This window comes from Canis lupus, chromosome X (genome assembly GCF_011100685.1).
Source record: "Canis lupus familiaris isolate Mischka breed German Shepherd chromosome X, alternate assembly UU_Cfam_GSD_1.0, whole genome shotgun sequence".
In the NCBI taxonomy this organism is placed as follows: Eukaryota; Metazoa; Chordata; class Mammalia; order Carnivora; family Canidae; genus Canis; species Canis lupus.
This window is the reverse complement of record NC_049260.1, coordinates 32,693,382-32,715,222: the sequence shown is the minus strand read 5'-3', so window position 1 is coordinate 32,715,222 and position 21,841 is coordinate 32,693,382. Positions and strand designations below refer to the sequence as shown.

Genomic DNA, 21,841 nt, shown 5'->3' with positions numbered 1-21,841 from the left:
GTCCCTAAACAGAAAAAAATGGAAGCCCAACATATTAAAACCTATGGGATGCTGCAAAAGCAGTTCTAAGAGGGAAGTTTATAGAAATAAATGCTTACAGAAACAACTAAAATAAACAATCTAACTTTAATTCTCAAGGAACTAGAAATGGAAAAACAAACCAAGCCCATAGTTAGCAGAAGGAAGGAAATGAAGACCAGAACAAAAATAAATAAACGCCAGAGAAATAACAGAAAATATCAATGAAACTAAGAGCTGGTATCTATGTTAAGATAAACAAAATGACAAAAGTTTAGTTAGACTAACTCGGAATAATAGAGATGTGACTCAAATAAATAAAATCAGAAATAAGAGACATTACAACCGATACCACAGAAATACAAAGGATCATGAGAGAATACCATGAATAATTATACACCAACAAACTGGATAATCTTGAAGAAATGGATGAATTCCTAGAAACGTTCAAGCTACCAAGCCTGAATCATAAAGAAATAAAAATCTGAAGAAACCAAGAAAGGAGATTGAATCAGTAATCTAAAACTTCCCAACACAGTAAACTCTAGGACCAGATGGCTTAACTCGTGAATTCAACCAAACATTTAAAGAATTAACCCAGGGGTGCCTGAGTGGCTCAGTCGGTTGAGCATCTGACTTCTGGTTTCAGCTCAGCTCATGATATGAGGGTCCTGAGATCAAGCCCTGTGTTGGCCTGCTGGCTTGCCGGAGTCTGCTTGAACATTCTCTTCCTCTGCCCCTCCTCCATCTTGTGTGCATGCTCTCTCCCTCTCTAATAAAAAGATATTTTTTTAAAAAAAGAAGAATTAACACAAATCTATCCCAAACTCTTCCAAAAAAACTGAGGAGGGAGCATTCCCAAACTCATTTTAGAAAGCCAGCATTACCCTGATACCAAGGCTGGGTAAGGACATCATAAAAAATGAATACAGTTATATAGGTTATATACCCTATATAACTCATTAATAACCCTAATGAGCACAGATGCAAAAATTCTCAACAAAATACCAACAAACCAAATCCAACAATACATTAAAAGGGTCATACACCATGATCAAGTAGGATTTGTCCCTGAGAGCCAAAGATTATTCAATATACAGAAATCAATAAATATAATATACCACATTAATAAAAAAATAAAAATCATGTGACCATCTCAATAGATGTAGAAATATATACAGAAATCAATAAATATAATATACCACATTAATAAAAAAATAAAAATCATGTGACCATCTCAATAGATGTAGAAAAAATATTTGACAAAATACAAAATCCTTTCTTTTTTTTTTTAGTTTCCTTTGTATTTATTTATTTTTTTTTTGGAATTCAATTTGCCAACATATAACATAACACCCAGTGCTCATCCCGTCAAGTGCCCCCCTCAGTGCCCGTCACCCAGTCACCCCAACCCCCCACCCACTACCCCTTGTTCATCTCCCAGAATTAGGAGTCTCTCATGTTCTGTCACCCTCGCTGATATTTTCACTCATTTTCTCTCCTTTCCCCCTTTATTCCCTTTCACTATTTTTTATATTCCCCAAATGAATAAGACCATATAATGTTTCAAAATCCTTTCATGATAAAAAAATTCTCACAAATTGGGTATAAAATGAAGATGTCTCAATATTGTTAGGGCCATACATGACAAGCCCACAGCTAACATCATACTCAATGGTGGAAGATTGAAAGCCTTTCCTCTAACATCAAGAACAGGACAAGGGTGCCTATTCTTTTTACTTCTATTCAACACAGTACTGGAAGTCCTTGCCAGAGCAATCAGGCAAGAAAAGTAAATAAAAGACATCCAAATAGTAAAGGGAAAAGTAAAATTGTCTGTTTGTAGATGATATGACCTTGCATAGAGAGAATTGTCAAGACTCCACCAAAAAACTGCTAGAAGTAATCAATGAATTCAGTAAAGTTGGATACAAAAATCAGCATCCAAAAAACAGCTGTGATTCTATACACTAACAACAAAACACCTAAAAAAGAAATAAAACAATCTCATTCATGATGAGATCAAAAATAATGAAATACTTAGGAATAAACTTAACCAACGTGGTGAAATATCTGTACACTGACAACTATAAGAATTGAATGAAGGAAACTGGAAAAGATGAAACAAATGGAAAGATATCTCATATTATGCATCAAGAGAATTGATATTGTTAAAATGTCCATATTGCCCAAAGCCATCTATATATTCAGTGCAATCTCTATCAAAATGCTTGTGACATTTTTCACAGAAATAGAATAAACAATTCAAAAATTTGTATAGAGCCACAAAAGACCCCGAATAGCTAAGGCAATCTTAAGAAAGAACAAAGCTAGAGGCAAACTATACTACAAAGCTACAGTAATCAAAACAGTATGGTGCTGGCATAAAAATAGACACATGAAAAAAAAATAAAATAAATTTTAAAAAATAGACACATGGACCAATAAAACAGAACTGATAGCCCAGAGATAACCCCCCACATATGTGGTCAAGTAATATTTGACAGAGGAGTCAAGAATATTCAATGGGGGGAAAGGATGGCTTTTTTAATAAGTGGTGCTAGGAAAACTGGATAACCACATGAGAAGAATAAAATCCTTCTATATGACACTACTCACAAAAATGAACTTAAAATGGATTAAAGACTTAAACTTAACACCTGAAACCATAAAACTCCCACAAGAAAACATAAGGAGAAAATTCCTTGACATTGGTCTTGGCAGTGATTTCCTGGATAAGACACCAAAACTACAAACAACAAAAGCAAAAATTAATAAGCAGAACCACATCAAACCAAAAACTTCTGCGCAGTGAAGGAAACAGCAATCAAAATAAAAAATATCATGTATTGAAAAAATATATATATTATGTATTGGATAAGGGGTTAATATCTAAAACATATAAAGAACTCCTACAACTCAACAGCAAAATCAAGCAATCCAATTAAAAACTGGACAGAGGGGGATCCCTGGGTGGCTCAGCAGTTTAGCGCCTGCCTTTGGCCCAGGGCGCGATCCTGGAGTCCCGGGATCGAGTCCCACGTCAGGCTCCTGGCATGGAGCCTGCTTCTCCCTCCTCCTGTGTCTCTGCCTCTCTCTCTCTCTCTTTCTGTCTATCATAAATAAATAAATTTTTTAAAAAAACTGGACAGAGGAATTAGATAGTTTTCCAAAGAAGACATACAAATGACCAACAGGTATATGAAAATGTGCCCACCATCACTCACATCAGGGAAATGCCAATTAAAACTACAATGAGATATTGTCTCATATCTGTTAGAATGGCTACCATCAAAAAGACAAGTGATAACAAGTGTTGGCAAGAATGTGAATAAAAAGGACCCCTTGTGCACTGCGGGTAGGAATGTAAATTGGTGCAGTTACTGTGGAAAACAATATGCAGCTTCCTCAAAAAGTTAAAAATAGAACCACCCTATGATTCAACAATCCTACTTCTGGGTATATATATACAAAATAATTGAAATCAGTATCTCATAGAGATATTTACATTCCCATGTTTACTCCAGCATTATTTCACAATAGCCAATATGTAGAACAACGTAAGTGCCCAGCAACAGAGGAATGGATAAAGAAGATGTTTTATATATATACAGCAGAATATTATTCAGCCATGAGAAAGAAGGAAATTCTGCATTTGCAATGACCTGGATGAAATTGGAGGGCATCATGCTAAGTGAAATAAGTTGGACAAAGAAATACAAATACTGTATAATCTCACATATATGTGGAGTCTATAAAAGCTGACCTCAGAGAAATAGAGTAGAGCGGTGGTTACCCAGTGCTGGGATGTGGGGGACATTGAGAGGTATTGGCCAAAGTGTACAAACTTACAGTTACAAGATGAACAAGTTCTGGGGATCTAAGGTACAACATGGTGATTATAATATATACTTGATTGTATTATATACTTGAATATTGCTAGGAGACTAAATCTTAAATGTTCTCACCACCCCCCAAATCAATGGTAATTAAGTGACGGGACAGAGGTGTTAGCTAACCCTATGGTGGTAATCATTCTGCGATATATAAATGTATTAATTCAATACTTCATACATCTTAAACTTACACCATGTTAAGTGTCAATTATATCTCAATAAATGTGGAGAAAAAAAGAAATTGGCAAATTATTGAGGTTTAAGAATCCAGATATTTTGTATCCATCGTTATAAAACTTGATTCAGTGAAATTTCATTGATGTATGCTAAAACGACTGGGTAAAAGGCTGTAGGAGACGGCAGCCAGGGTGGCTCAGCAGTTTAGTGCCGCCTTTGACCCAGGGCGTGATCCTGAAGACTTGGGATGGAGTCCCACATCGGGGTCCTTACGTGGGGCCTGCTTCTCCCTCTGCCTGTGTCTCTGCCTCTCTCTCTCTCTGTCTCTCATGAATAAATGAAATCTTTTTTTTTTTTTAAAAAAAGGCTATAGGAGAAAATGAGATTCATATGGTCACAGAGTAAGCATTCTCCAAATGGGACTTCCTAGTTACAAAAGTAAAAGGAAAACTTTACATTTATAACAGAGAAATCTGGTGATCAAACTTAATACCATCAGTAACAGGACAAACTGACAGTACCCACCCCTAATGCAAAGGGGATGCAGAGTCACCTGTACATAGAACAGAGAGTAAGTGATAGTTCTGTATCAGCGTTAAATTCCTTGGATTTGTTCATTGCCTTGTATAGGTAAAAGTTTTTCTTGGGAAAAACATTTTTTGGTGAATCATCACGTCGTGATGTTTTAAATGTTTTACAATTTTATTGGTCATTATCTGTCAATAAAGCTGAAGAAACATTATAAATAAATATAAATAAAAGTAAAAATGAGCATGAATTGGGTTAGCCATCGTTTCTTTAAAAAAAAATTTTTTTTAAAGATTTTATTTACTTATTCATGAGAGACAGAGAGAGAGGCAGAGGCAAAAGGAGAAGCAGACTCCCTGTGGAGCTGGAAGCCCCATGTGAGACTCAATCCCAGGACTCTGGGATCATGTCCTGAGCCGAAGGCAGATGCTTAGCCGCTTAGCCACCCAGGTGTCCCAGCCAACACTTCTTACCCAGCTATTCTGAGTGCATAATCTGTACCTCGCACAATAGCTTTGAAAATATCCTTGGTACCTTGACTAATCTGCTAGCGTAGTATAAAGAACATGGGACTTCTTCACCAGAAAAGTGTGCGCTGATGTTGACACAGTTACACAGTAGGTGTGAGATAGTCCGTGCCTATCATTTATCCTCTGTCCTCGGCCTCGATTTTCATCAACAGAATTGGGATAAAATAGCTACCTTTCAGTGTCCTAAGGGATTAGCTGAAGTGTATGTAAACTGTTTGGCATAATTGAAGGTGTTTTGCTAAATGTTAGCTCTTTTTTTTTTTCAAAGATTTTATTTATTTATTCATGAGAGACACACAGAGAGAGGCAGAGATATAGGCAGAGGGAGAAGCAGACTTCCCTTGGGCAGCCTGATGCAGGACTCAATCCCAGGACCCCTGGATCACGACCTAAACTGACAGCAGATGCTCAACCACTGAGCCACCCAGGTGCCCCAACATTAGCTCTTCCTATCATTGGCATTTCCTTCAGGTAATGTCCTTTCCCCTTGTGGCAGCACTTGCCAACCCCCCAGAAGAACATATGCCCGCATCTCTATCCATTTTCTAGACAGAGCAGATCATAACTGATTGACTCAGAACAATGGCCAAGACAGAACCATGAGCATATGTCTATATTCACAATCATCTAACTGCAAAGTCAGAGCCTACAAAATGAGTGGAAGTGAAAAAAAAGGGCGGGGAGTCATACTAGGGTTTCTTTGCCTTTGAGATTCTGTCTACAGCATGAGGTGACACTCATGCCTCATACCACTGCCATGAGGTCACCAAGACATGAGCACAAAACTCAGTACTCAGTTTCCCCTTCCTCACCCATAAATCATGACCTGTGTGGCCTGCCACATGCAAAATCACAGAGAATCCCAGCCCTACCAGGGCAGAGCACATCCTTGCTTCATGAACCCACCCTTTAATACGAAGAAGATTAACAACACAGACACCAAGGATGCTCATTCATTTTTAATAGTCTAGCACAGTTTTAATAGTTCTTCTAGGAATTACCTCCCAAACCCTCCCTCCCCCACAAACGATTCAAATACACCACCTGCAAGAATTCACATTTCATAAATGTAATATTGCAAAAACAGGAGAACTAAGAAAAGCGTTTGTAGCCTTGAGATTAAAAGCAATGCTTAATAATTCTCTCGGTATCTGTTACTAAGTGCTAAATACTAAAAGCCAGAAAAGCTGTGCTGGCAGCTGGCAGCTAGCGGCTTGGGAGAGGAATGGATTTATGACGAGCACTTCTACATTCATTTTTCATCTCAGGACCAGGAGAACACAGGGCAGGGCTCTCTGTTTTGGTAACTGCGATGTCATCAAGGTAAAAAACAAAACAAAACAAACAAACCCCTGGAGACACATTTTCAGAGCAGCAGATGGAGTTGGTTTTACTTCTGTCACGGAAGTTAGAGAGGGCCAAGGTTCTCAGACTCCTTCGAACTGTGGTTCCCCCTCTTGCTCACATTCTGGTGTAAAGAATTGAAACTCTGGGCACCAGGGCCTTGAGTCAGAGTAATAGCACAATAAAAATTTGGTCAATGAATGAACTGAAACCTGGGGTGCAGTGTGAACAGGCTGGATCTAAGTTTCTCTGAGGAAAAAGCTTGCTGGGACGTTTGGGGGAGGTGACATTCCCAAGGCAGGCCTGACTTGTCAGGACGGGCCTGCAGTGACTTGTGCAGCATGGGAGTCCAGAGGAACAACGGAGTTCTCACTTTCTCACTACTTCATCCTGATCCTCGAAATATACCCCACACCCCCCGCCCAGCCTCAAAATTCTCAGCTTCAATGCTATATGGAATCAAAATAAAATGAGTGTGTGTAAGCCTCCATCGGCTCCATCCAATACATACAAGATTGTGGAATCTGGGGTGAGACCTGCCACCTCTCTCCTTCCTTTTTGCCTTTTTTTGATTTCTCTCCCTCTCTTCCTCTTCTCTTTCCCTTACCCTTCCCCATTCCTCCTAACCCAGTTTTGTGTCCTTCCCCCAGCTCTCTTCTCTTTCTTCCTCATTACCAAAGTTAAGTAGTTCTAAATACCTGTGGCTCCAGAGGGTGGGGCAAATAAAGCTGTTTTTAGTTTCCAGAAATAAGAGCGGTTCAAAGGAAAAAAAACCTGTTTCTGGCCACACTAACAGTGATTTAGAGACTCCCTCTTGAACTCATGGACATCTAGAACATTCTACTGGGTGTGAATTCAATACTTACACAGTAAGCTGGGGATTTTTATTTCTAGGACATAAATTTGATGATGATGTAACAATAAGCCAGTCAGTAGTCACACAAATAAGAGCCATTTTGTGTGTATATTTAAGTAAAACAAGGGGGTAGATGCTATTTAAAGCAGCTGGGCCTATCAGGTACACAATTGTCACAATTCTTAGTTTAAGGCTTTAAAATATTTCTACTCAGGCCTTGTATGGTTCTAAATATGTTTTCATTCATTCATTCAACAAACTTTCATTGAGTATCCACTCTGCCAAGCCTCATTGTAAATGCTGAGTAATACATTAATTCCAGGCTAATTAATTCCATTCCTTCTTCTGGAGGAAGAACCTCTGACCCAGTCGGTGTGCTGCTTTGCTAACCTGGAGTATATGCTCAGATGTCCATCCTGTCACTCTTGAGTGTTCAATCCTTCTTGGCATGTATTACCTCCTAAATATTTGCAAAATGTCATTCCATATGACATAATGATAACAAAGATAACACCAGATGGAAAATGAATGGTCACTCCCTGGGTTATTGCTTCTTTTGGGGAGTATATGAGCCTATTTCCAGGCAGCCTGGGATCACGGAAAGACCGCCAAACAAATCCAGGGCCGCGTGGACTAGATCTGGTCCAAGCTTCATAATCTTTGGGAATTTACTTCACCATTTTGCGTCCCTATTTTTTTTTTTTTATCCTAAACACTGAGTCCAGGAATCCTGTCCTACCTTTCTTTTTTTTTTTTATAAATTTATTTTTTTATTGGTGTTCAATTTGCCAACATATAGAATAACACCCAGTGCTCATCCCGTCAAGTGCACACTTGTCCTACCTTTCTTTGGCATCGTTGTGAGTGAAACATGAAATCAAGTTTGTAAAAACACTCGGAAAACCATAAAGCCCCATGCAAATGCAAATTATCACTATCAAATAATCTTTGACATTCCTTTCAAGGAAAACCTTCCCCTTACAGTTTGATTTCTCTCTCTCTCTCTTTTTTTAAGGTGGGGGGGGGTGGAACTTACATCATCAACTAGCATTATTAGGTTAGGTACTTGGCAGCATAACCCACACTGATATCATGGAAGAGAGCAGTTAGAAGTTTTCCTTGTTGAAAATGAAATGCACTCCCCGAGGGCCAGACTCAGAGTTGGAGATGCACTGTTTACTGAGGGTTTCAGCCAAGGCTTCAGGTCCGCAGAGAAAAACTCCTATTCTGGTGCTTTGGGGAAAGAAAGGAAAAATAAAAGAGTTTCAGGCTTTTGGATTACAAAGCACATGGGGGAACTTCCTCTTGATTTTTGGCTCCAGGGCGGAAACCCCCCCCCCCACACTCCTGCTCCTTTGTCCTTCCCACTAACCCTGTGCGAGAGTGGCTCAGCCCTGTTTGTGGGGACAGCTACGGAAGGCAGTTGACTTCCCTGGGAAACCATATTCAAGTGGAGTTTGTAGAAATCTCTGCCACAGAGAAAACAGTGGCGAATCTGTGAGTTTGTGGACTAATTGCCTTCAGGGCTCTATGTCTCCAACCGGCTCCAGCATCTAGAAATCAGGAACACGTCTGCTTTCGGTTCACCGACTCTGCCAACAGCTGGGTGGGGCTTCATCCCTCTCTGTTTTAGATGCTAAAGCCTAGTTCCTCAGGGTGTGGTTCCAGACCAGTAGCCTCCTAGTCAACTTTTTAAAAACATAGATTCTCGGGGCACCCTGGTGGCTCAGTTGATTAAGCATCTGCCCTCGGCTCAGGTCATAATCCCGGGGTCCTAGGCTGGAGCCCTGCATGGGGCTCCCTGCTCAGCGGGGAGTCCGCTTCTCTCTCTGCCTCTCCCCCTGCTCAGGCTCAACAGCTCGCTCATTCCCTCTCTCAAATAAATAAATAAAATCTTAAAAAAAGAAGTGTAGATTCTAAGGCCCCACCCTAGACCTACTAAATCAGCATCTGCATTGTGAAAAGATCCCCAAGTGATTCATATGCTCATTAATGCATAGAAAGCAAAGGCCTGAAGGTCTATTTGTGGTGATTTCTTGAGTTTATCTAGTGTTGTAGCAAGGTAGAGGAGCCCCTCAAAGTTTCAGAATGGGTAGAAAGGACCTTAGGATGTCCGACAACTTATGATTCTAGACCCAAAACCTAAACACTGAACGTAGGGACGGTATCTCCCTAATAATAAAGATAGAAATCATATTGAATTAAAAGAGATTTAGGAGCTGAAGGAAAAGAAGTGGGTTATGGCCCTACTTGGGGGGAGCAGGGTGCAGAAAGTCAGAGGTGGGGGAGGCCCCCAAGCATCTTTGTTGATAATAACTCCAGGTAATTTTGGTGTGATTTAAAGACTCCCTCATAAAGTCCTGCATAACTAAAACCTTTTATGGGTTGTCAATATAGTCATCTGGGTGTATGTTAGTTTTCAGAATATACAAATCTAGCTGTGTTTGGGAGCCAGTGCTTCCGGCGGAGCACAAGCCTCAAGGACACCTTGCTTTGGTGTCCTTACTCCTTACTTTGGGTGTTGACTTGCAATCGTCTTGAATTCATTATCCCAGTTGGGCCGTCCATATAGGGTCTTTTGTTTCAGGCCCGTGATCACGTCTTTCTCCTCGTCATGGTGCACGGCAAAGTGATTGGCCTGTGGGAAAGGACATGAAGTCACAAAACAGAGACACACTGTACCAAAGCACAGATAGATTGACGTATCTCACAGGCCAAGCTCTCGCTAACCATATATATCTGAAGGCTAGAAGGTACATCAAGATGAATAAACCGGGTGTCTTCAGGGAATTTATAATCTAGAAGGGCCAACCTGGAAGTAAGAACATGAATCATCCTATTTGTAAAATAGGGTATCATGAGTGCCATGGGAGAGGCACAAATATCTCAGTGAAAGCTAAGAGAGTTGGCATGGGAGGATGGGAAGATTGCAGCCTGGCAGCACCTGACATCAGGCTTTGAAGGTGTGGGTAGGATTTAAATACTGTTTCACTGTTTTTCTCTCTGTTCTGCATGTGACTTTCTCTCTTCCCCCTAATATACTTACTCCCACTCCTTTAGGAGAATCACTAAGAACTAAAGTAACTACAGATTAAAATGCATTCATATTTTGGCAACATAATGACACAACAAATCAAGTCTAAAGCTAGTCTGTGTGTGTGTGTACATAGTCACGTGTTGTTTTCTGCTACCATTCTACCAGGCCTCAGCTCGACCAACAGATATTTTTCATAAAAGTGGTTAATTAGGGGCACCTGGGTGGCTCAGTGGTTGAGCATCTGCCTTTGGCTCGGATTGTGATCCTGGAGTCCTGGGATCGAGTCCTACATCAGGCTTCCCACAAGGAGCCTTCTCCCTCTGCCTATGTCTCTGCCTCTCTCTCTGGGTCTCTCATAAATAAATAAAAACAAAATCTTTTTTAAAAAGTGGTTACTTAAATTTATTTAAAACTTGAATCAGATTTTAAATTCACTGGACAGGGGATAGATGATGGGGATGGAGGAGGTAAGGAAGGATGACCACTCTGGTTTAATAATCCTGTAGGGACCAGTTTCGTAGAGCAAAATAGTTATTTTTTTAAAAAAGATTTTATTTATTTATACATGAGAGACACACAGAGAGAGAGAGAGGCAGAGACACAGGCAGAGGGAGAAGCAGGCTCCACACAGGGAGCCCGACGTGGGACTCGATCCCGGGTCTCCAGGATCAGGCCTTGGCCAAACCACCAAGCCACCCGGGCTGCCCGAAAATAGTTATTTTTTGATGCAAATAAATTTCCCATTTAAAAAATTGTGCCTGGCTTTTTAAATCATAAAACTGCAAAGTAATTTGTATTTATAGATTTTTTTAATGTTCAACAATTTATCAATTGTGTATAACACCCAGTGCTCATCACATTTTTTCTCTGGGTTTCATTTTTATCGATTTTACCATTTATCAAATATTTGTTGTTGTTTTGTTTTTAAATTGCAGAAATGGCATCTTGAAATCCCTTTTTCTGGAGCAGCAAAGTTTATGGGTCATGTGTTCCTGGATCTACATTTGTAACAAGACTCTTCTAAGACTTGGAGAATCTATGATAAACAATACACCGAAACCCAAATGAGGAGTCCGTTTTCACAAGTACGAGGTGCATGTGAAACATGCCCAGGATGTGTGGCTATGGCCAGCTGAGACACTGGCCAGGGATAGGAGGAGACTCTTGCCTTGGCTCCTCATGCAGGGGGAGCTTATGCTGCTTATGCTGCTTCCAGGCCAAATTATTAATGTTTGCTTATTTAGGAAGATTTTACCCCCTAGGAATCAGTAACTTGTTTCAGAGTTTCCTAATCTCAGCACTTTTGTCACTTGAGGCCAGATAATTCTTTGTTGGGAGGGGCTGTCTTATAAATTGTTTTCATTGTTAAATGTCCCTGGATAGATAGATAAAACATGTTATGGATTATGCGTTATATGTTATATTACACACACACACATATACATACACATATGCTATATACATATACACATATGCACACAAATATATTTCATCTTCATTAAATATGTTTTGCTTAATTTATAAATAATAATCATAAACTAGTGGGAGTTCCTAAGAGTGCAGGCTCTGGAACATTCTGCCTCTGCCTCTTACTAGTTGGGTGCCCTTGGACAAATGACCTAACCTGTTCTGGGCTCTGGTTTCCTCATCTGTAAAGTGTGGATAATAAGAGTTTCTACTTCATAGGGCTATTTTAAGGATCAAGTTAGCCAATCTATGTAAACACTAATAAAAATACCTAGCACATTATACATGCTTAATAACTATGCACAATTATTATTACTACTTACTAAATGCATTATGTATATTGTGAAATGCATATAAACATAAAATTAATGGAATATGTGTGTGTGTATAGATATAAAGAGAAAGACAGAGAGAGAGAGAGAGAGAGAGACATAAAGAGAGGAGAAAGACAGCTAATATTTTCTTCCCATTACCCTATGGATCATCTTGTCCAGCTGGTTCAAGACCCCTGGTAGGAACGTGAGTCTCACAAGGTCAAAGGCATGGCTCTTATATCCTTGTGGGCTCCTTAGCGCTAATCTGTTCCACAGATACCAACTTTGAATCTAGTCTCAAGAGTCTGAACATGTGGGGATATTGAGTGAGAGTGAATAGGCCGGATCACCAAATCCATTAACTCTTCTTGGTAAAAACAAAAAACAAAACAAAATGAAATGAAAACACAGTACACAAAACACGGCAATAACCAAAGGGAAGCAATCAGCCCCGGGCATTGTAGGAAGGATCCGAGAGCCGGGATCTCTCCCTCACCTGAGACTCATCCCAGCCGGTGAGATAGATGTTATAGCTGAGGAAGCCAGCGTTGTTCCTTTCCTGCATCTGGGTCTCTAGCAGCTGCAGCAAGTCCGCAAACCACTCAAAGGCGTGCGTGTCCCGGCACAACCAGTAGAAGTATATCTGCAAGAGCAACAGATCATGAGGCAGATTATACTTAAATAGGCCTCATCAGAATGACATATGTATTTCTAACCTCCCCTCCCCCAACTTTTTCCTGCAGCTCAGGATGCCTAGAAACAGAGGTTTTCAGAAAGCTCTGGACATTTCACAAGCTAGCTCACAAGAGCCTGCACTGGCCTTCACCCTGTGGGGCAGTAAATAAATAGCTAAGTCTCAGAAATACATGGCTTAGGAAAACAGTAGCTCACCACCTTCCTCCTGGGCCTGCTCTTGCCCACCTCACCTCCCTGGCTTCCTTTGTACCTCCTGTCAGAAAGACCAATGCCACCTAGGCTGGCAGTGGCTGCCACAGGACTACTCCACTGCCTGCTAATGCCAGACATTCCTGGGTTCTAAGGGAAAAAACGCCCTTCTTCCCAAACCTCCTCCATATAGTAAAGAGAGAAAGGGGAAAATTAAAAAGTCAACTTATGCTCCATGTCCCAATTAGAGGCTATCTCCAAAGTTATTAGAATGACTCATGTTTTATTCAAGATGTCCTTTATCGGGCAATGAAACCAAATTTACATGTGACCAAAAAATTACCCTGGGAATTTATTTATTTTTTTAATGATTTTATGTATTTATTCATGAGAGAGAGAGAGAGAGAGAGAGAGAGGCAGAGACACAGGCAGAGCAGGGAGCCCAACGTGGGACTCGATTCCTGGTCTCCAGGATCAGGCCCTGAGCCAAAGGCGGTGCTAAACCACTGGGCCACCTGGGCTGCCCGGCCTGGAAATTTATTGTGAGGAAATACCCATAAGAAAGTAAGTTTCATGAAAGGACATGTCTCCTGCCCTCCCCTTGCGGAAAAAAAAAAAAAAAGGATTGGGGGACGTAAATGGACTCAATCTCAGTATCTAACACAGGACGATAGAACAATTGTTCTATATCCCCTCAAAGGAACATACAAGAATCATTAAAAAAAAAAAAAGATCATGACAAAGCCTGTGCCAACACTGGAAAACACTGTTTTCCTAAAGCAGGACACGGAAGTATTCCTACTCAATATTTACAACTCCCCAAGAGTATGTAAACACGTAGGAAAACATCGGCAGAGGAGCCACAAAGAGGGCAGCTGCTGCGTTGGGGTTGTGAATACTTTCTACCCCAACTTCCTTTCTTCCCAGTTTCTACGAACGCCTTGCAAGTGCAGCGTGTTACTTGCAACAGTAGGCCTGCTGACGCACGAGCACATCCGACGTGTGAACAGCCCTTTTAGGAGGTGTGGGTCTCTCTGGACCCAGCCGGAACTTGTCTTCACTTCCTTGGGTCTCGGCCAGCTCCGCCCCAAGGCTCTCAGCGGCCTCCCCCGGGGGTGGGGGTTTGGGGGGGGACTGCCCGCGCCCTCAGAAACCCTGAAGGCCTTACCTTTTTGAGCCTCAGGTTAGTGGCGTTATTGCAATATTTGTACCAGACCGACTTGAGAATGGATGCAAAGGGCGTGACCCCGATCCCTGCTCCCACTAACATCACCACCTCGTAGCTGAACACGTCTTCGCTGGCCGTGCCGAAGGGCCCGTCCACCGCTATCCTGGGGGGAAGCGCGAGGACGTGGTTACAGGGCTGCCTTGCACTGCACAGTCGGACACAGCTCGCCCCGGGGATGTGTGATGTGTCACATCGCCCCGGGACAGTGTCCTTGTGGGGCACTTTCTTCTATGAAATAGCTTTCAAGTAACCAACTCAGTGTCAACATTGTGGTTGGAAGTAAGAAGAGGAAGTCTTAGCTAACTGAAAATATTTGGTAACTCTCGGGGGTATTTTTTTCATCTCTCCACCCTTTGACCTACGCCCCCACACCCACACCCAACCCCCCCACACACACACAGACTCACACACACACAGACACACAGACTCACATACAGACTCATACACACGTACAGACTCTCACACACACGCACACCCTGTACTTCTTGCCAGGGCACCCCACACTTGAAATTCCTGCTTACTTTACACACTGAAGTGAAGTGCGAATTTTCTGTCATAACATCTTCTAAGTTTAACACCTTCACTTCTCATTTGTCTATTCACTGAGTCAACCGACAAGCTTTTCTTTAGCATCTTCTAAGTGCCTGGCACCATCTCAGGCACGTGGGAAGAACGGGACAAAGTGAATAATATATGGCATTTACCCTCAAATAACATATGTCAATTAAATTTTAAGAATATCTTTGATATACTAGAACTTCGTTTGTTAGAAAAGGGCAAGGCCCCTTACATTTTGAAAGGAATTGGGGAATATTCATTATTAATGTTGGATTCAAATATTTCATATTCCGCACAAGATTTATAAGTACATGCCTAAACACACTGCACACATAAAATGGGGAACACAGAAATAGCTACCTGAATTTGTAGAACTTGTGTTTGGTCAGACCAAGGAGACAGGGCAGTGAGAGGTGAGACAGGGGACCTAGTGACATTCTTTTCCTGAACTCATACACTTTCATAAATATGTGCTTTGTACTTACTTAGGTAGTTTCCACGCATCTTGAAACTCCTGCTTATCACAGCCACAAGCATTGAAAAGTCCTTCTGTCCAGTCCCCAACGATCCGAATATGGATGCTAAAGAAGTCTTCCTCCGGGGCAGAGGTCAGTGTGAAAGGGTGCCACTCCAGACTGGACACCTTGGGGCACTTGACAAAAATGTACTGTCCCACTTCCATCTTGAATCCTTTCTTCTTCATCTGTAGCTCAATGGTTTTGAAAGGGTGAGTGACCACCTATGGAATAAAACATGTGTCTGGAAACTACACTTTCCCCAAATACTTCCCTTTTCACTGTCCACACAGACAAAAGTTTGAGCGAACATGCCCACCCACATCCATTCTTCAGGGCCAACGCAGCCTTTCCTCCAAAAGATGTGGCCCTCATTCAGAATTGCCCTCGGCTGGAGCCCACAGCATACGATGAGCAGGAGTACAAAGGACTGGCCCCTGGGTGGCTCAGTGGTTGAGCATCTGCCTTTGGCTCAAGGTCATGATCCCGGGGTCCTGGGATCCAGTCCCACACCAGGCTCCCCCACGCAGGGAGCCTGCTTGTCCCTCTGCCTATGTCTCTGCCTCTCTCTGTGTGTCTCTCATGAATAAATAAAACCTTAAAAAAAAAAGGACTGGCTCTGTCCTCAACTTGAGACAACTCCCAGACGTCATCCCAACCCCCTGCTCTCCTTGTAGGATCAGCTGAGGCTGCAGCTGCAACCGCCCAGAGTCATTCATTTCCTCCCCAATTTCTGATTTTCTTTTCTTTCACAGGTTCATCTCCTGAGAACACATCCCAGAAACCTTCTGTCTGTGATTGTTTGTCTCAGAGTCTTGCCAGGGAGTCCAGCCTAAGACACCAGCCTATTGTGATATTTTTTTTCTCCCAGAAGTCAAGGCAGGTCCTAGCAACAGGAAGAAGAGATGGCTCTCTGCCCGGCCTTCCTGTCTCCTGGGGGATGCTCGAGAGCCTTGGCAGCTGGAGAGAAGGAGATCCCCTGGGCTGGCTATTTAGCAACATCCCGCAAGCCAAGCCGCATGTACTGATCTATCTTTGTTCTGACTCACACCTTGGATCTGCCTTGGAATCCACCTGATTCTGCCTGTCTACATTTCCACCGACCCTGGAAGTACACTCTTTGTCTCCCCCAAAGCACACCCCATGGCCATCCCCATTCTCCATGTGTGCAAGGGCATGGCATCTTTGTTTACAACAGCAAAAACTGAAAACGGTCCAAATGTCCAGCAGCTGGTGAGGTGGTAAATAACTTTTACAAAGAAAGCACAATAAAAAGCTGTCATTATAATACAGAAAGTAATATACTGTTTCTGGGATGATTCCTGAGATACACGGGACTTTCTATGTACAACTGGAAAACCAACCAAGGCACATCAAAGGAATAGAAGAAGCAATAGAAACAACATAGCAGCTTCCTAAATGTTGACTAACAGTGCTGAGCTTTTCCCTCCGTGAGTGAAGAGGGATAAGATGGGAAACGCTTTTGCTAAACATCGCCAAGCATTTCCCAAACTTGTGATTTCAATCCATCTTACATGATAAAGCAGTACCCAATGTCCTTTCATCACTAAAATAAAGAGACCTAAAGCTTCGTTTTGAAAACAGAAAATAAAAATTGACAAAAATTATTTTGAATATGGTGTTCACTGTGTCGCAACTTTGTGTGGTGAGAACATTTTTCCCCCATTGCAATTTTGCTGCCACAGGTGCAATCGGGATTCAACTCCATAAAATGCACTAGTGGAATGGACATTGGAATACTTTGGGATGACACCTTGTTTCTTACTTGTTTTTGAGAAGAAAATGAGTATCTGTTTTTATGAGTAGAAAATGACTCTTTGCTCCACGGGAAAACAAGGTTGCCTTTAAAATATGTTTAAAGGAAATACTTGCCTGCTTAGTCAGGTCTAGCCTAGTAAGGGAAATTTTGTGGCAGCCCTTCTTGCTCTTCTGTGGGCTTTTTCTTATAATACAGTATAAGTAAAAAAGGAGAACTGCTGTAGCTTCCTATATTTCAAGATTTCCAGTGCCAGCTGGACTAACTTTACTGTGGCCTTCCACAGATGCCAAGAGAGAAAAGCTAGGGTGGAGGACAAGAAGAATTCAGTGTTGTGCAAGAATAGCCCGTAGTAGCTTTTAGTAAACACTTTTTGAACTGTATTGAATGGAATTAAGTTGTATTTGATAGGGGCACCAGGGTGGCTCAGCGGTTGAGCATCTGCCTTTGTCAGGGCGTGATCCTGGAGTCCTGGGATCGAGTCTGGCATCGGGCTCCTCGCGGAGAGCCTGCTCCAGTCTCTGCCTCTCTCTCTATGTCTCTCATGAATAAATAAAATAAAATCTTGAAAAACATTTAAAAATTTATTTGATAAAACTAGTTTTGTCTGTTGTTTCCTGAAATGACAACCAGGAGTTTCTATCTATTGAGTTGGCTATTTAGTTAGTAATGAGAAGCAGCACAGAAGCATGGGGAAAAAGTTGTCATATACCTGGAGTTAGCAGACTCAATTCTGGATGCAGTTTAGTTACTAATCTCCTTGAGACTTTGGGTTCTTCAGCTGTGATATTCTATGATTATATACATAGCACAGAAAAGGAGGTAAAGGGAGGCCTGGAAAATTATCTCAACCTCAGTCACTCCTGCCCTTGGCTCCCTGGTTCTTTTGGCATCTGAGTATTTTAAGGCTCAGTGTGTACCCTTTTGAAATCATGTGTTTTGCTTTTGCACTCTTATCTGCTCACATCATCATTGTGTGTTCCTCCTCCCTTCTACACACGCATGCACACATACACACAGATTTGTGCACGCAAAACAATCAGCTTTATTTTGCAACAGAAAATGTTAATTTGTACTTCCTCCAGCTAAAAAGTCCAATCATTTGATTATCAAGCTAAGTACACTGAAATAAACTGTTGGTCTTCTCTCTGTCCTATGTTTAATTAAGAAACTAAGAGGAAGCCAGCTCCGAGCAATGCTATAGGGAACCTGGGTAAACATGATATAGTTAGATACTGTTAGTAACTCCCAAACCAGATCATACCTTGGTGATGACCACTTTCTGTTGAGATCGCCAAAACCGTACCAACCTCTCACAGAGATACAGAAACATGGGACCCACTATCCATTTCCAAGTCTGTAATCAGAGCAAAACATGAAAACACGGTGTGTTAAGGGGTAATAGCTGATATAAGATTCATGGGGACAAAACATTTTAGAAGTCAATCTTTGTAGGCTTGTTTAAATACTCAGGATCAGATTCATAAATTTCTAATACAACAGAATGCATGAAAAATATCTAAAATTAAAATAAAATTTTGAGCTAACGCAGATGAACATTCTCCTTAGCCACATTGGGAAACTTTATCTACAGTATAAAACTTTCCCAAGAGGAACTGCCCACAAGAATGAGATTTCCTCCTGGTGTTGCAATAGAAGTTGCAGTGACCCTACAGCGGAGCAAGATTAGTTTCAGAATTAACATCTCTCTTAAGTATAGCATTTCAACAACACCATATTTTTTAATGCAACATTGCAGTTGCTTTCTCTCATCCTTGTAGCCAAAGCTTCATCTTTTGCAAGATAAGAAATTTCATCCAAAGAATTTAGCCGTTTCTCCAATATCCTGGTAAGTTCTAGGAGCTATGCAATGCACCTGCTGAAGAGGGACAAGCCCAAAGATTTTCAGATTTCTTTAGATTCCCCTCCCATCAGAATCTTCAGTGTTTCACAATACTGGAATCACCTTGTAGTACTTCTAACTATATGAAAACCTTTAGGATAAGCAAATCCATCCTGGGACTCCATCCCAGTTAGGTTCCTAGTTTAATACCTGAAGTAGCAAACAGTTTTAGAAGGCAGAATCATTTAAAATATGGCATTCCAGAATGGATTTCAAGAAAGAAAAATAAAATTACAGAGTGCTTGCTACAGCCTCACATATGATCTTTCTATTACATTTTTTTGAGAAACATTTTATTGGAAGTTGAGAGCACCTGAATGTCCCCACCTCCAGCCAAAGTGGAAGGATATCTGCTCTGAAAGTCAGAAATATTCTGCTGCTGGCCTTTGTCTTCATGGGACAGATTTTTAAAACAGGCTGGCATCATGCATCTACTTCCTGGGGGCCACAATGGGGTTCCATTGAATGGAGCAAGGTCTTGGACATTGCCTCTAATCCCAGAAACCCAGAAGCTCCTTTGAGGTAGATGCCTGTTAAGGTAGTAGTACACTGATTCCAGCTGTCTTCAAGGAAATGTGCCTTCCCCTAACCCATAAGAGGACCCTCGATGCAGTTCCTTTTTTAATCCCTTTTTTTTTTAATCAATAGATGTCTGCATGTAGTGGGAGCAGTTCACTGATACATCTCGTTGCTTTCATTAATGAGCAAGGATCCTTAAAGATGTTAAGTCCTTGGACAGCAGACTGTGTCTTATAGAAAGAAAATTCCTATGTTAAGAGTGTAGAAAAAAGAAAGGAGATAATGGGATGGGACATTTGCCTTTATATTATACTGTGCTTAAAAACAACAACAACAACAATCCTGTTCAGAAGCCCTATACAGGGGATCCTTGGGTGGCTCAGCGGTTTAGCGCCTGCCTTCGGTCCAGGGCATGATCCTGGAGTCCCGGGATCAAGTCCCACATCGGGCTTCCTGCGTGGAGCCTGCTTCTCTCGCTGCCTATATCTCTGCCTCTCTCTCTCTCTCTCTCTCTCTGTGTGTGTGTGTGTCTTTCATGAATGGATAAATAAAATCTTAAAAAAAAAGAAGCCCTATACAAATGTTGATTTTTACCTAGTTTTATACCAATGGTTAGCATGATAACCAATAAAGTACATTACTTGTCAATGGAGGAAAAGATATGAAGAACACAGGGCCCACTTCACAAAATGGAACTTTGCAGAGCACCCAACAAGAGCTCCCAACAGAAGGTAAATATTCCAGCATGTTTCCCCTTGGTCATCCTTGCCACACTCCTGCTCCACATGCAAAGCCAATGGGCGTTGGTCTGAACCTGGCTGTCCAGTATCCTTTGTATGGTATAGACATGCTTCCTGATGGTTAAAGGCAGCCCTATGTGTCACTTCATCAATTTCCTTCCCAGCTTTGAAAGCTGTATAGAAAGTCTTATTTCTGGGGGTGCCTGGGTGGCTCAGTTGGTGAAGCATCTGCCTTCGGCTCAGGTCGTGATCTCAGGCTTCTGGGATCAAGCTCCACATTGGGCTCCCCACTCTGCAGGGAGTCTGTCTCTCCCTCTCCCTCTGCCTGCCCCTCCCACTGCTTGTGTGCTCTCTCATTCTCTCTGTCAAATTTATCAATAAAATCTTTAAAAATAAAAAAAGAAAGTCATACTTCCTGGTATCTGAGGAGACTTTTAGCTCCTTCTAAGTGATTATCTGAGCTATCCAACTTATCTCAGAATGGATCCCTGTGGAAATCATTAACTGTTATTATTGTGGCCCTCACATCTGGAAGAGAAGAGATGGAATTGCTTCAACTTCAACAGCACTTTCAAAAACAATGCTCTTCCATGTTTTATATCAGGATGTTCATAATAGTCCAATGCAATCCTTACTCTTTAAGAAATAATTCTAGACAGTAAGTAGAGAAGAAAAAAGTCAATACTTCTAACATTCTAGTAGTTCTCTGGCATTCATAATGGACATCTCTATGGCATTTGTATGTATTTCTTAGACAGGTTAAAGATTGTTGGTAATGAAATTGTAATAGTAAACATGAACTGTACATACCATAGGAGGGTTTCCAGAGAACTGTGGGATTGGACAGTCAGGTATTTTTCCCCATTGTGAGATATTGTCCGCACAAACTTTATAATTGTGTTCCAGTCTACTCGCTGCAGTCTGCCCACGTACAATTCGCCTGGGGAGGAAATGTAAGTCCAGACCATTTAGTAGAAAGAAATTAAGTTCTTATTTTTTTGAGATTCTAAGAACATCTCAAGTATTCTAGTATGGATTCTGTACTTTCTATTTAACAGTTATATCTTATTGATCCCTGAGTAGATTTGAGAGAAAATATGTCTTCTTCAGCAATAGAAAAAAAAAACCATATGTACGATGGCACAAGAATATATAGATTTTGGATCATCAATATGTGTTTTCTCAAAGGAAGCATTTGTGCTTCTGCTTCAAGATTATTTTCATTTATAAGCAAGCAAGCAAAAAACAGGAAAACTGCAAATCTAACAGAGCAAGGCCCATACAGTGCCTTTCTGCAAATTGCAAAAAGATGCCCCCACCCTGCCCCTGTGAAGACAGTCCCAGAAGCACACAGGTTGGCCCCAAAGCATGGGCTAGTAGTACACCCCACGGATAGGCACCCCTGTGTGGGGGACGGTCCATACTGTCACACAGTAGCTCTGAGGTTTAGTCCAAGTGCTTCATTTGTTGTTCCAAAATTGTCTAAATTAAAATCAAAAGGTCAAAATCAATTTAAGGGTACCTTGTGGAGATTGTGACATTCTCAGAG

At 41.4% G+C, this 21,841-nt stretch overlaps 1 protein-coding gene across 1 annotated transcript in view; it reads right to left on the bottom strand.

Annotated features, from left to right (window-relative positions):
• Positions 1 to 8,455: 8,455 nt before the first annotated feature.
• The window catches only part of CYBB (cytochrome b-245 beta chain), a 34,945-nt gene continuing 21,559 nt past the window's right edge, over positions 8,456 to 21,841 (bottom strand). Inside the window, 7 exon segments of the mRNA NM_001100291.1 lie at positions 8,456 to 8,582; positions 9,863 to 9,987; positions 12,664 to 12,810; positions 14,221 to 14,383; positions 15,324 to 15,577; positions 18,395 to 18,487; positions 21,103 to 21,232. Of these exon segments, the coding sequence (NP_001093761.1) occupies positions 8,456 to 8,582; positions 9,863 to 9,987; positions 12,664 to 12,810; positions 14,221 to 14,383; positions 15,324 to 15,577; positions 18,395 to 18,487; positions 21,103 to 21,232 (1,039 nt within the window).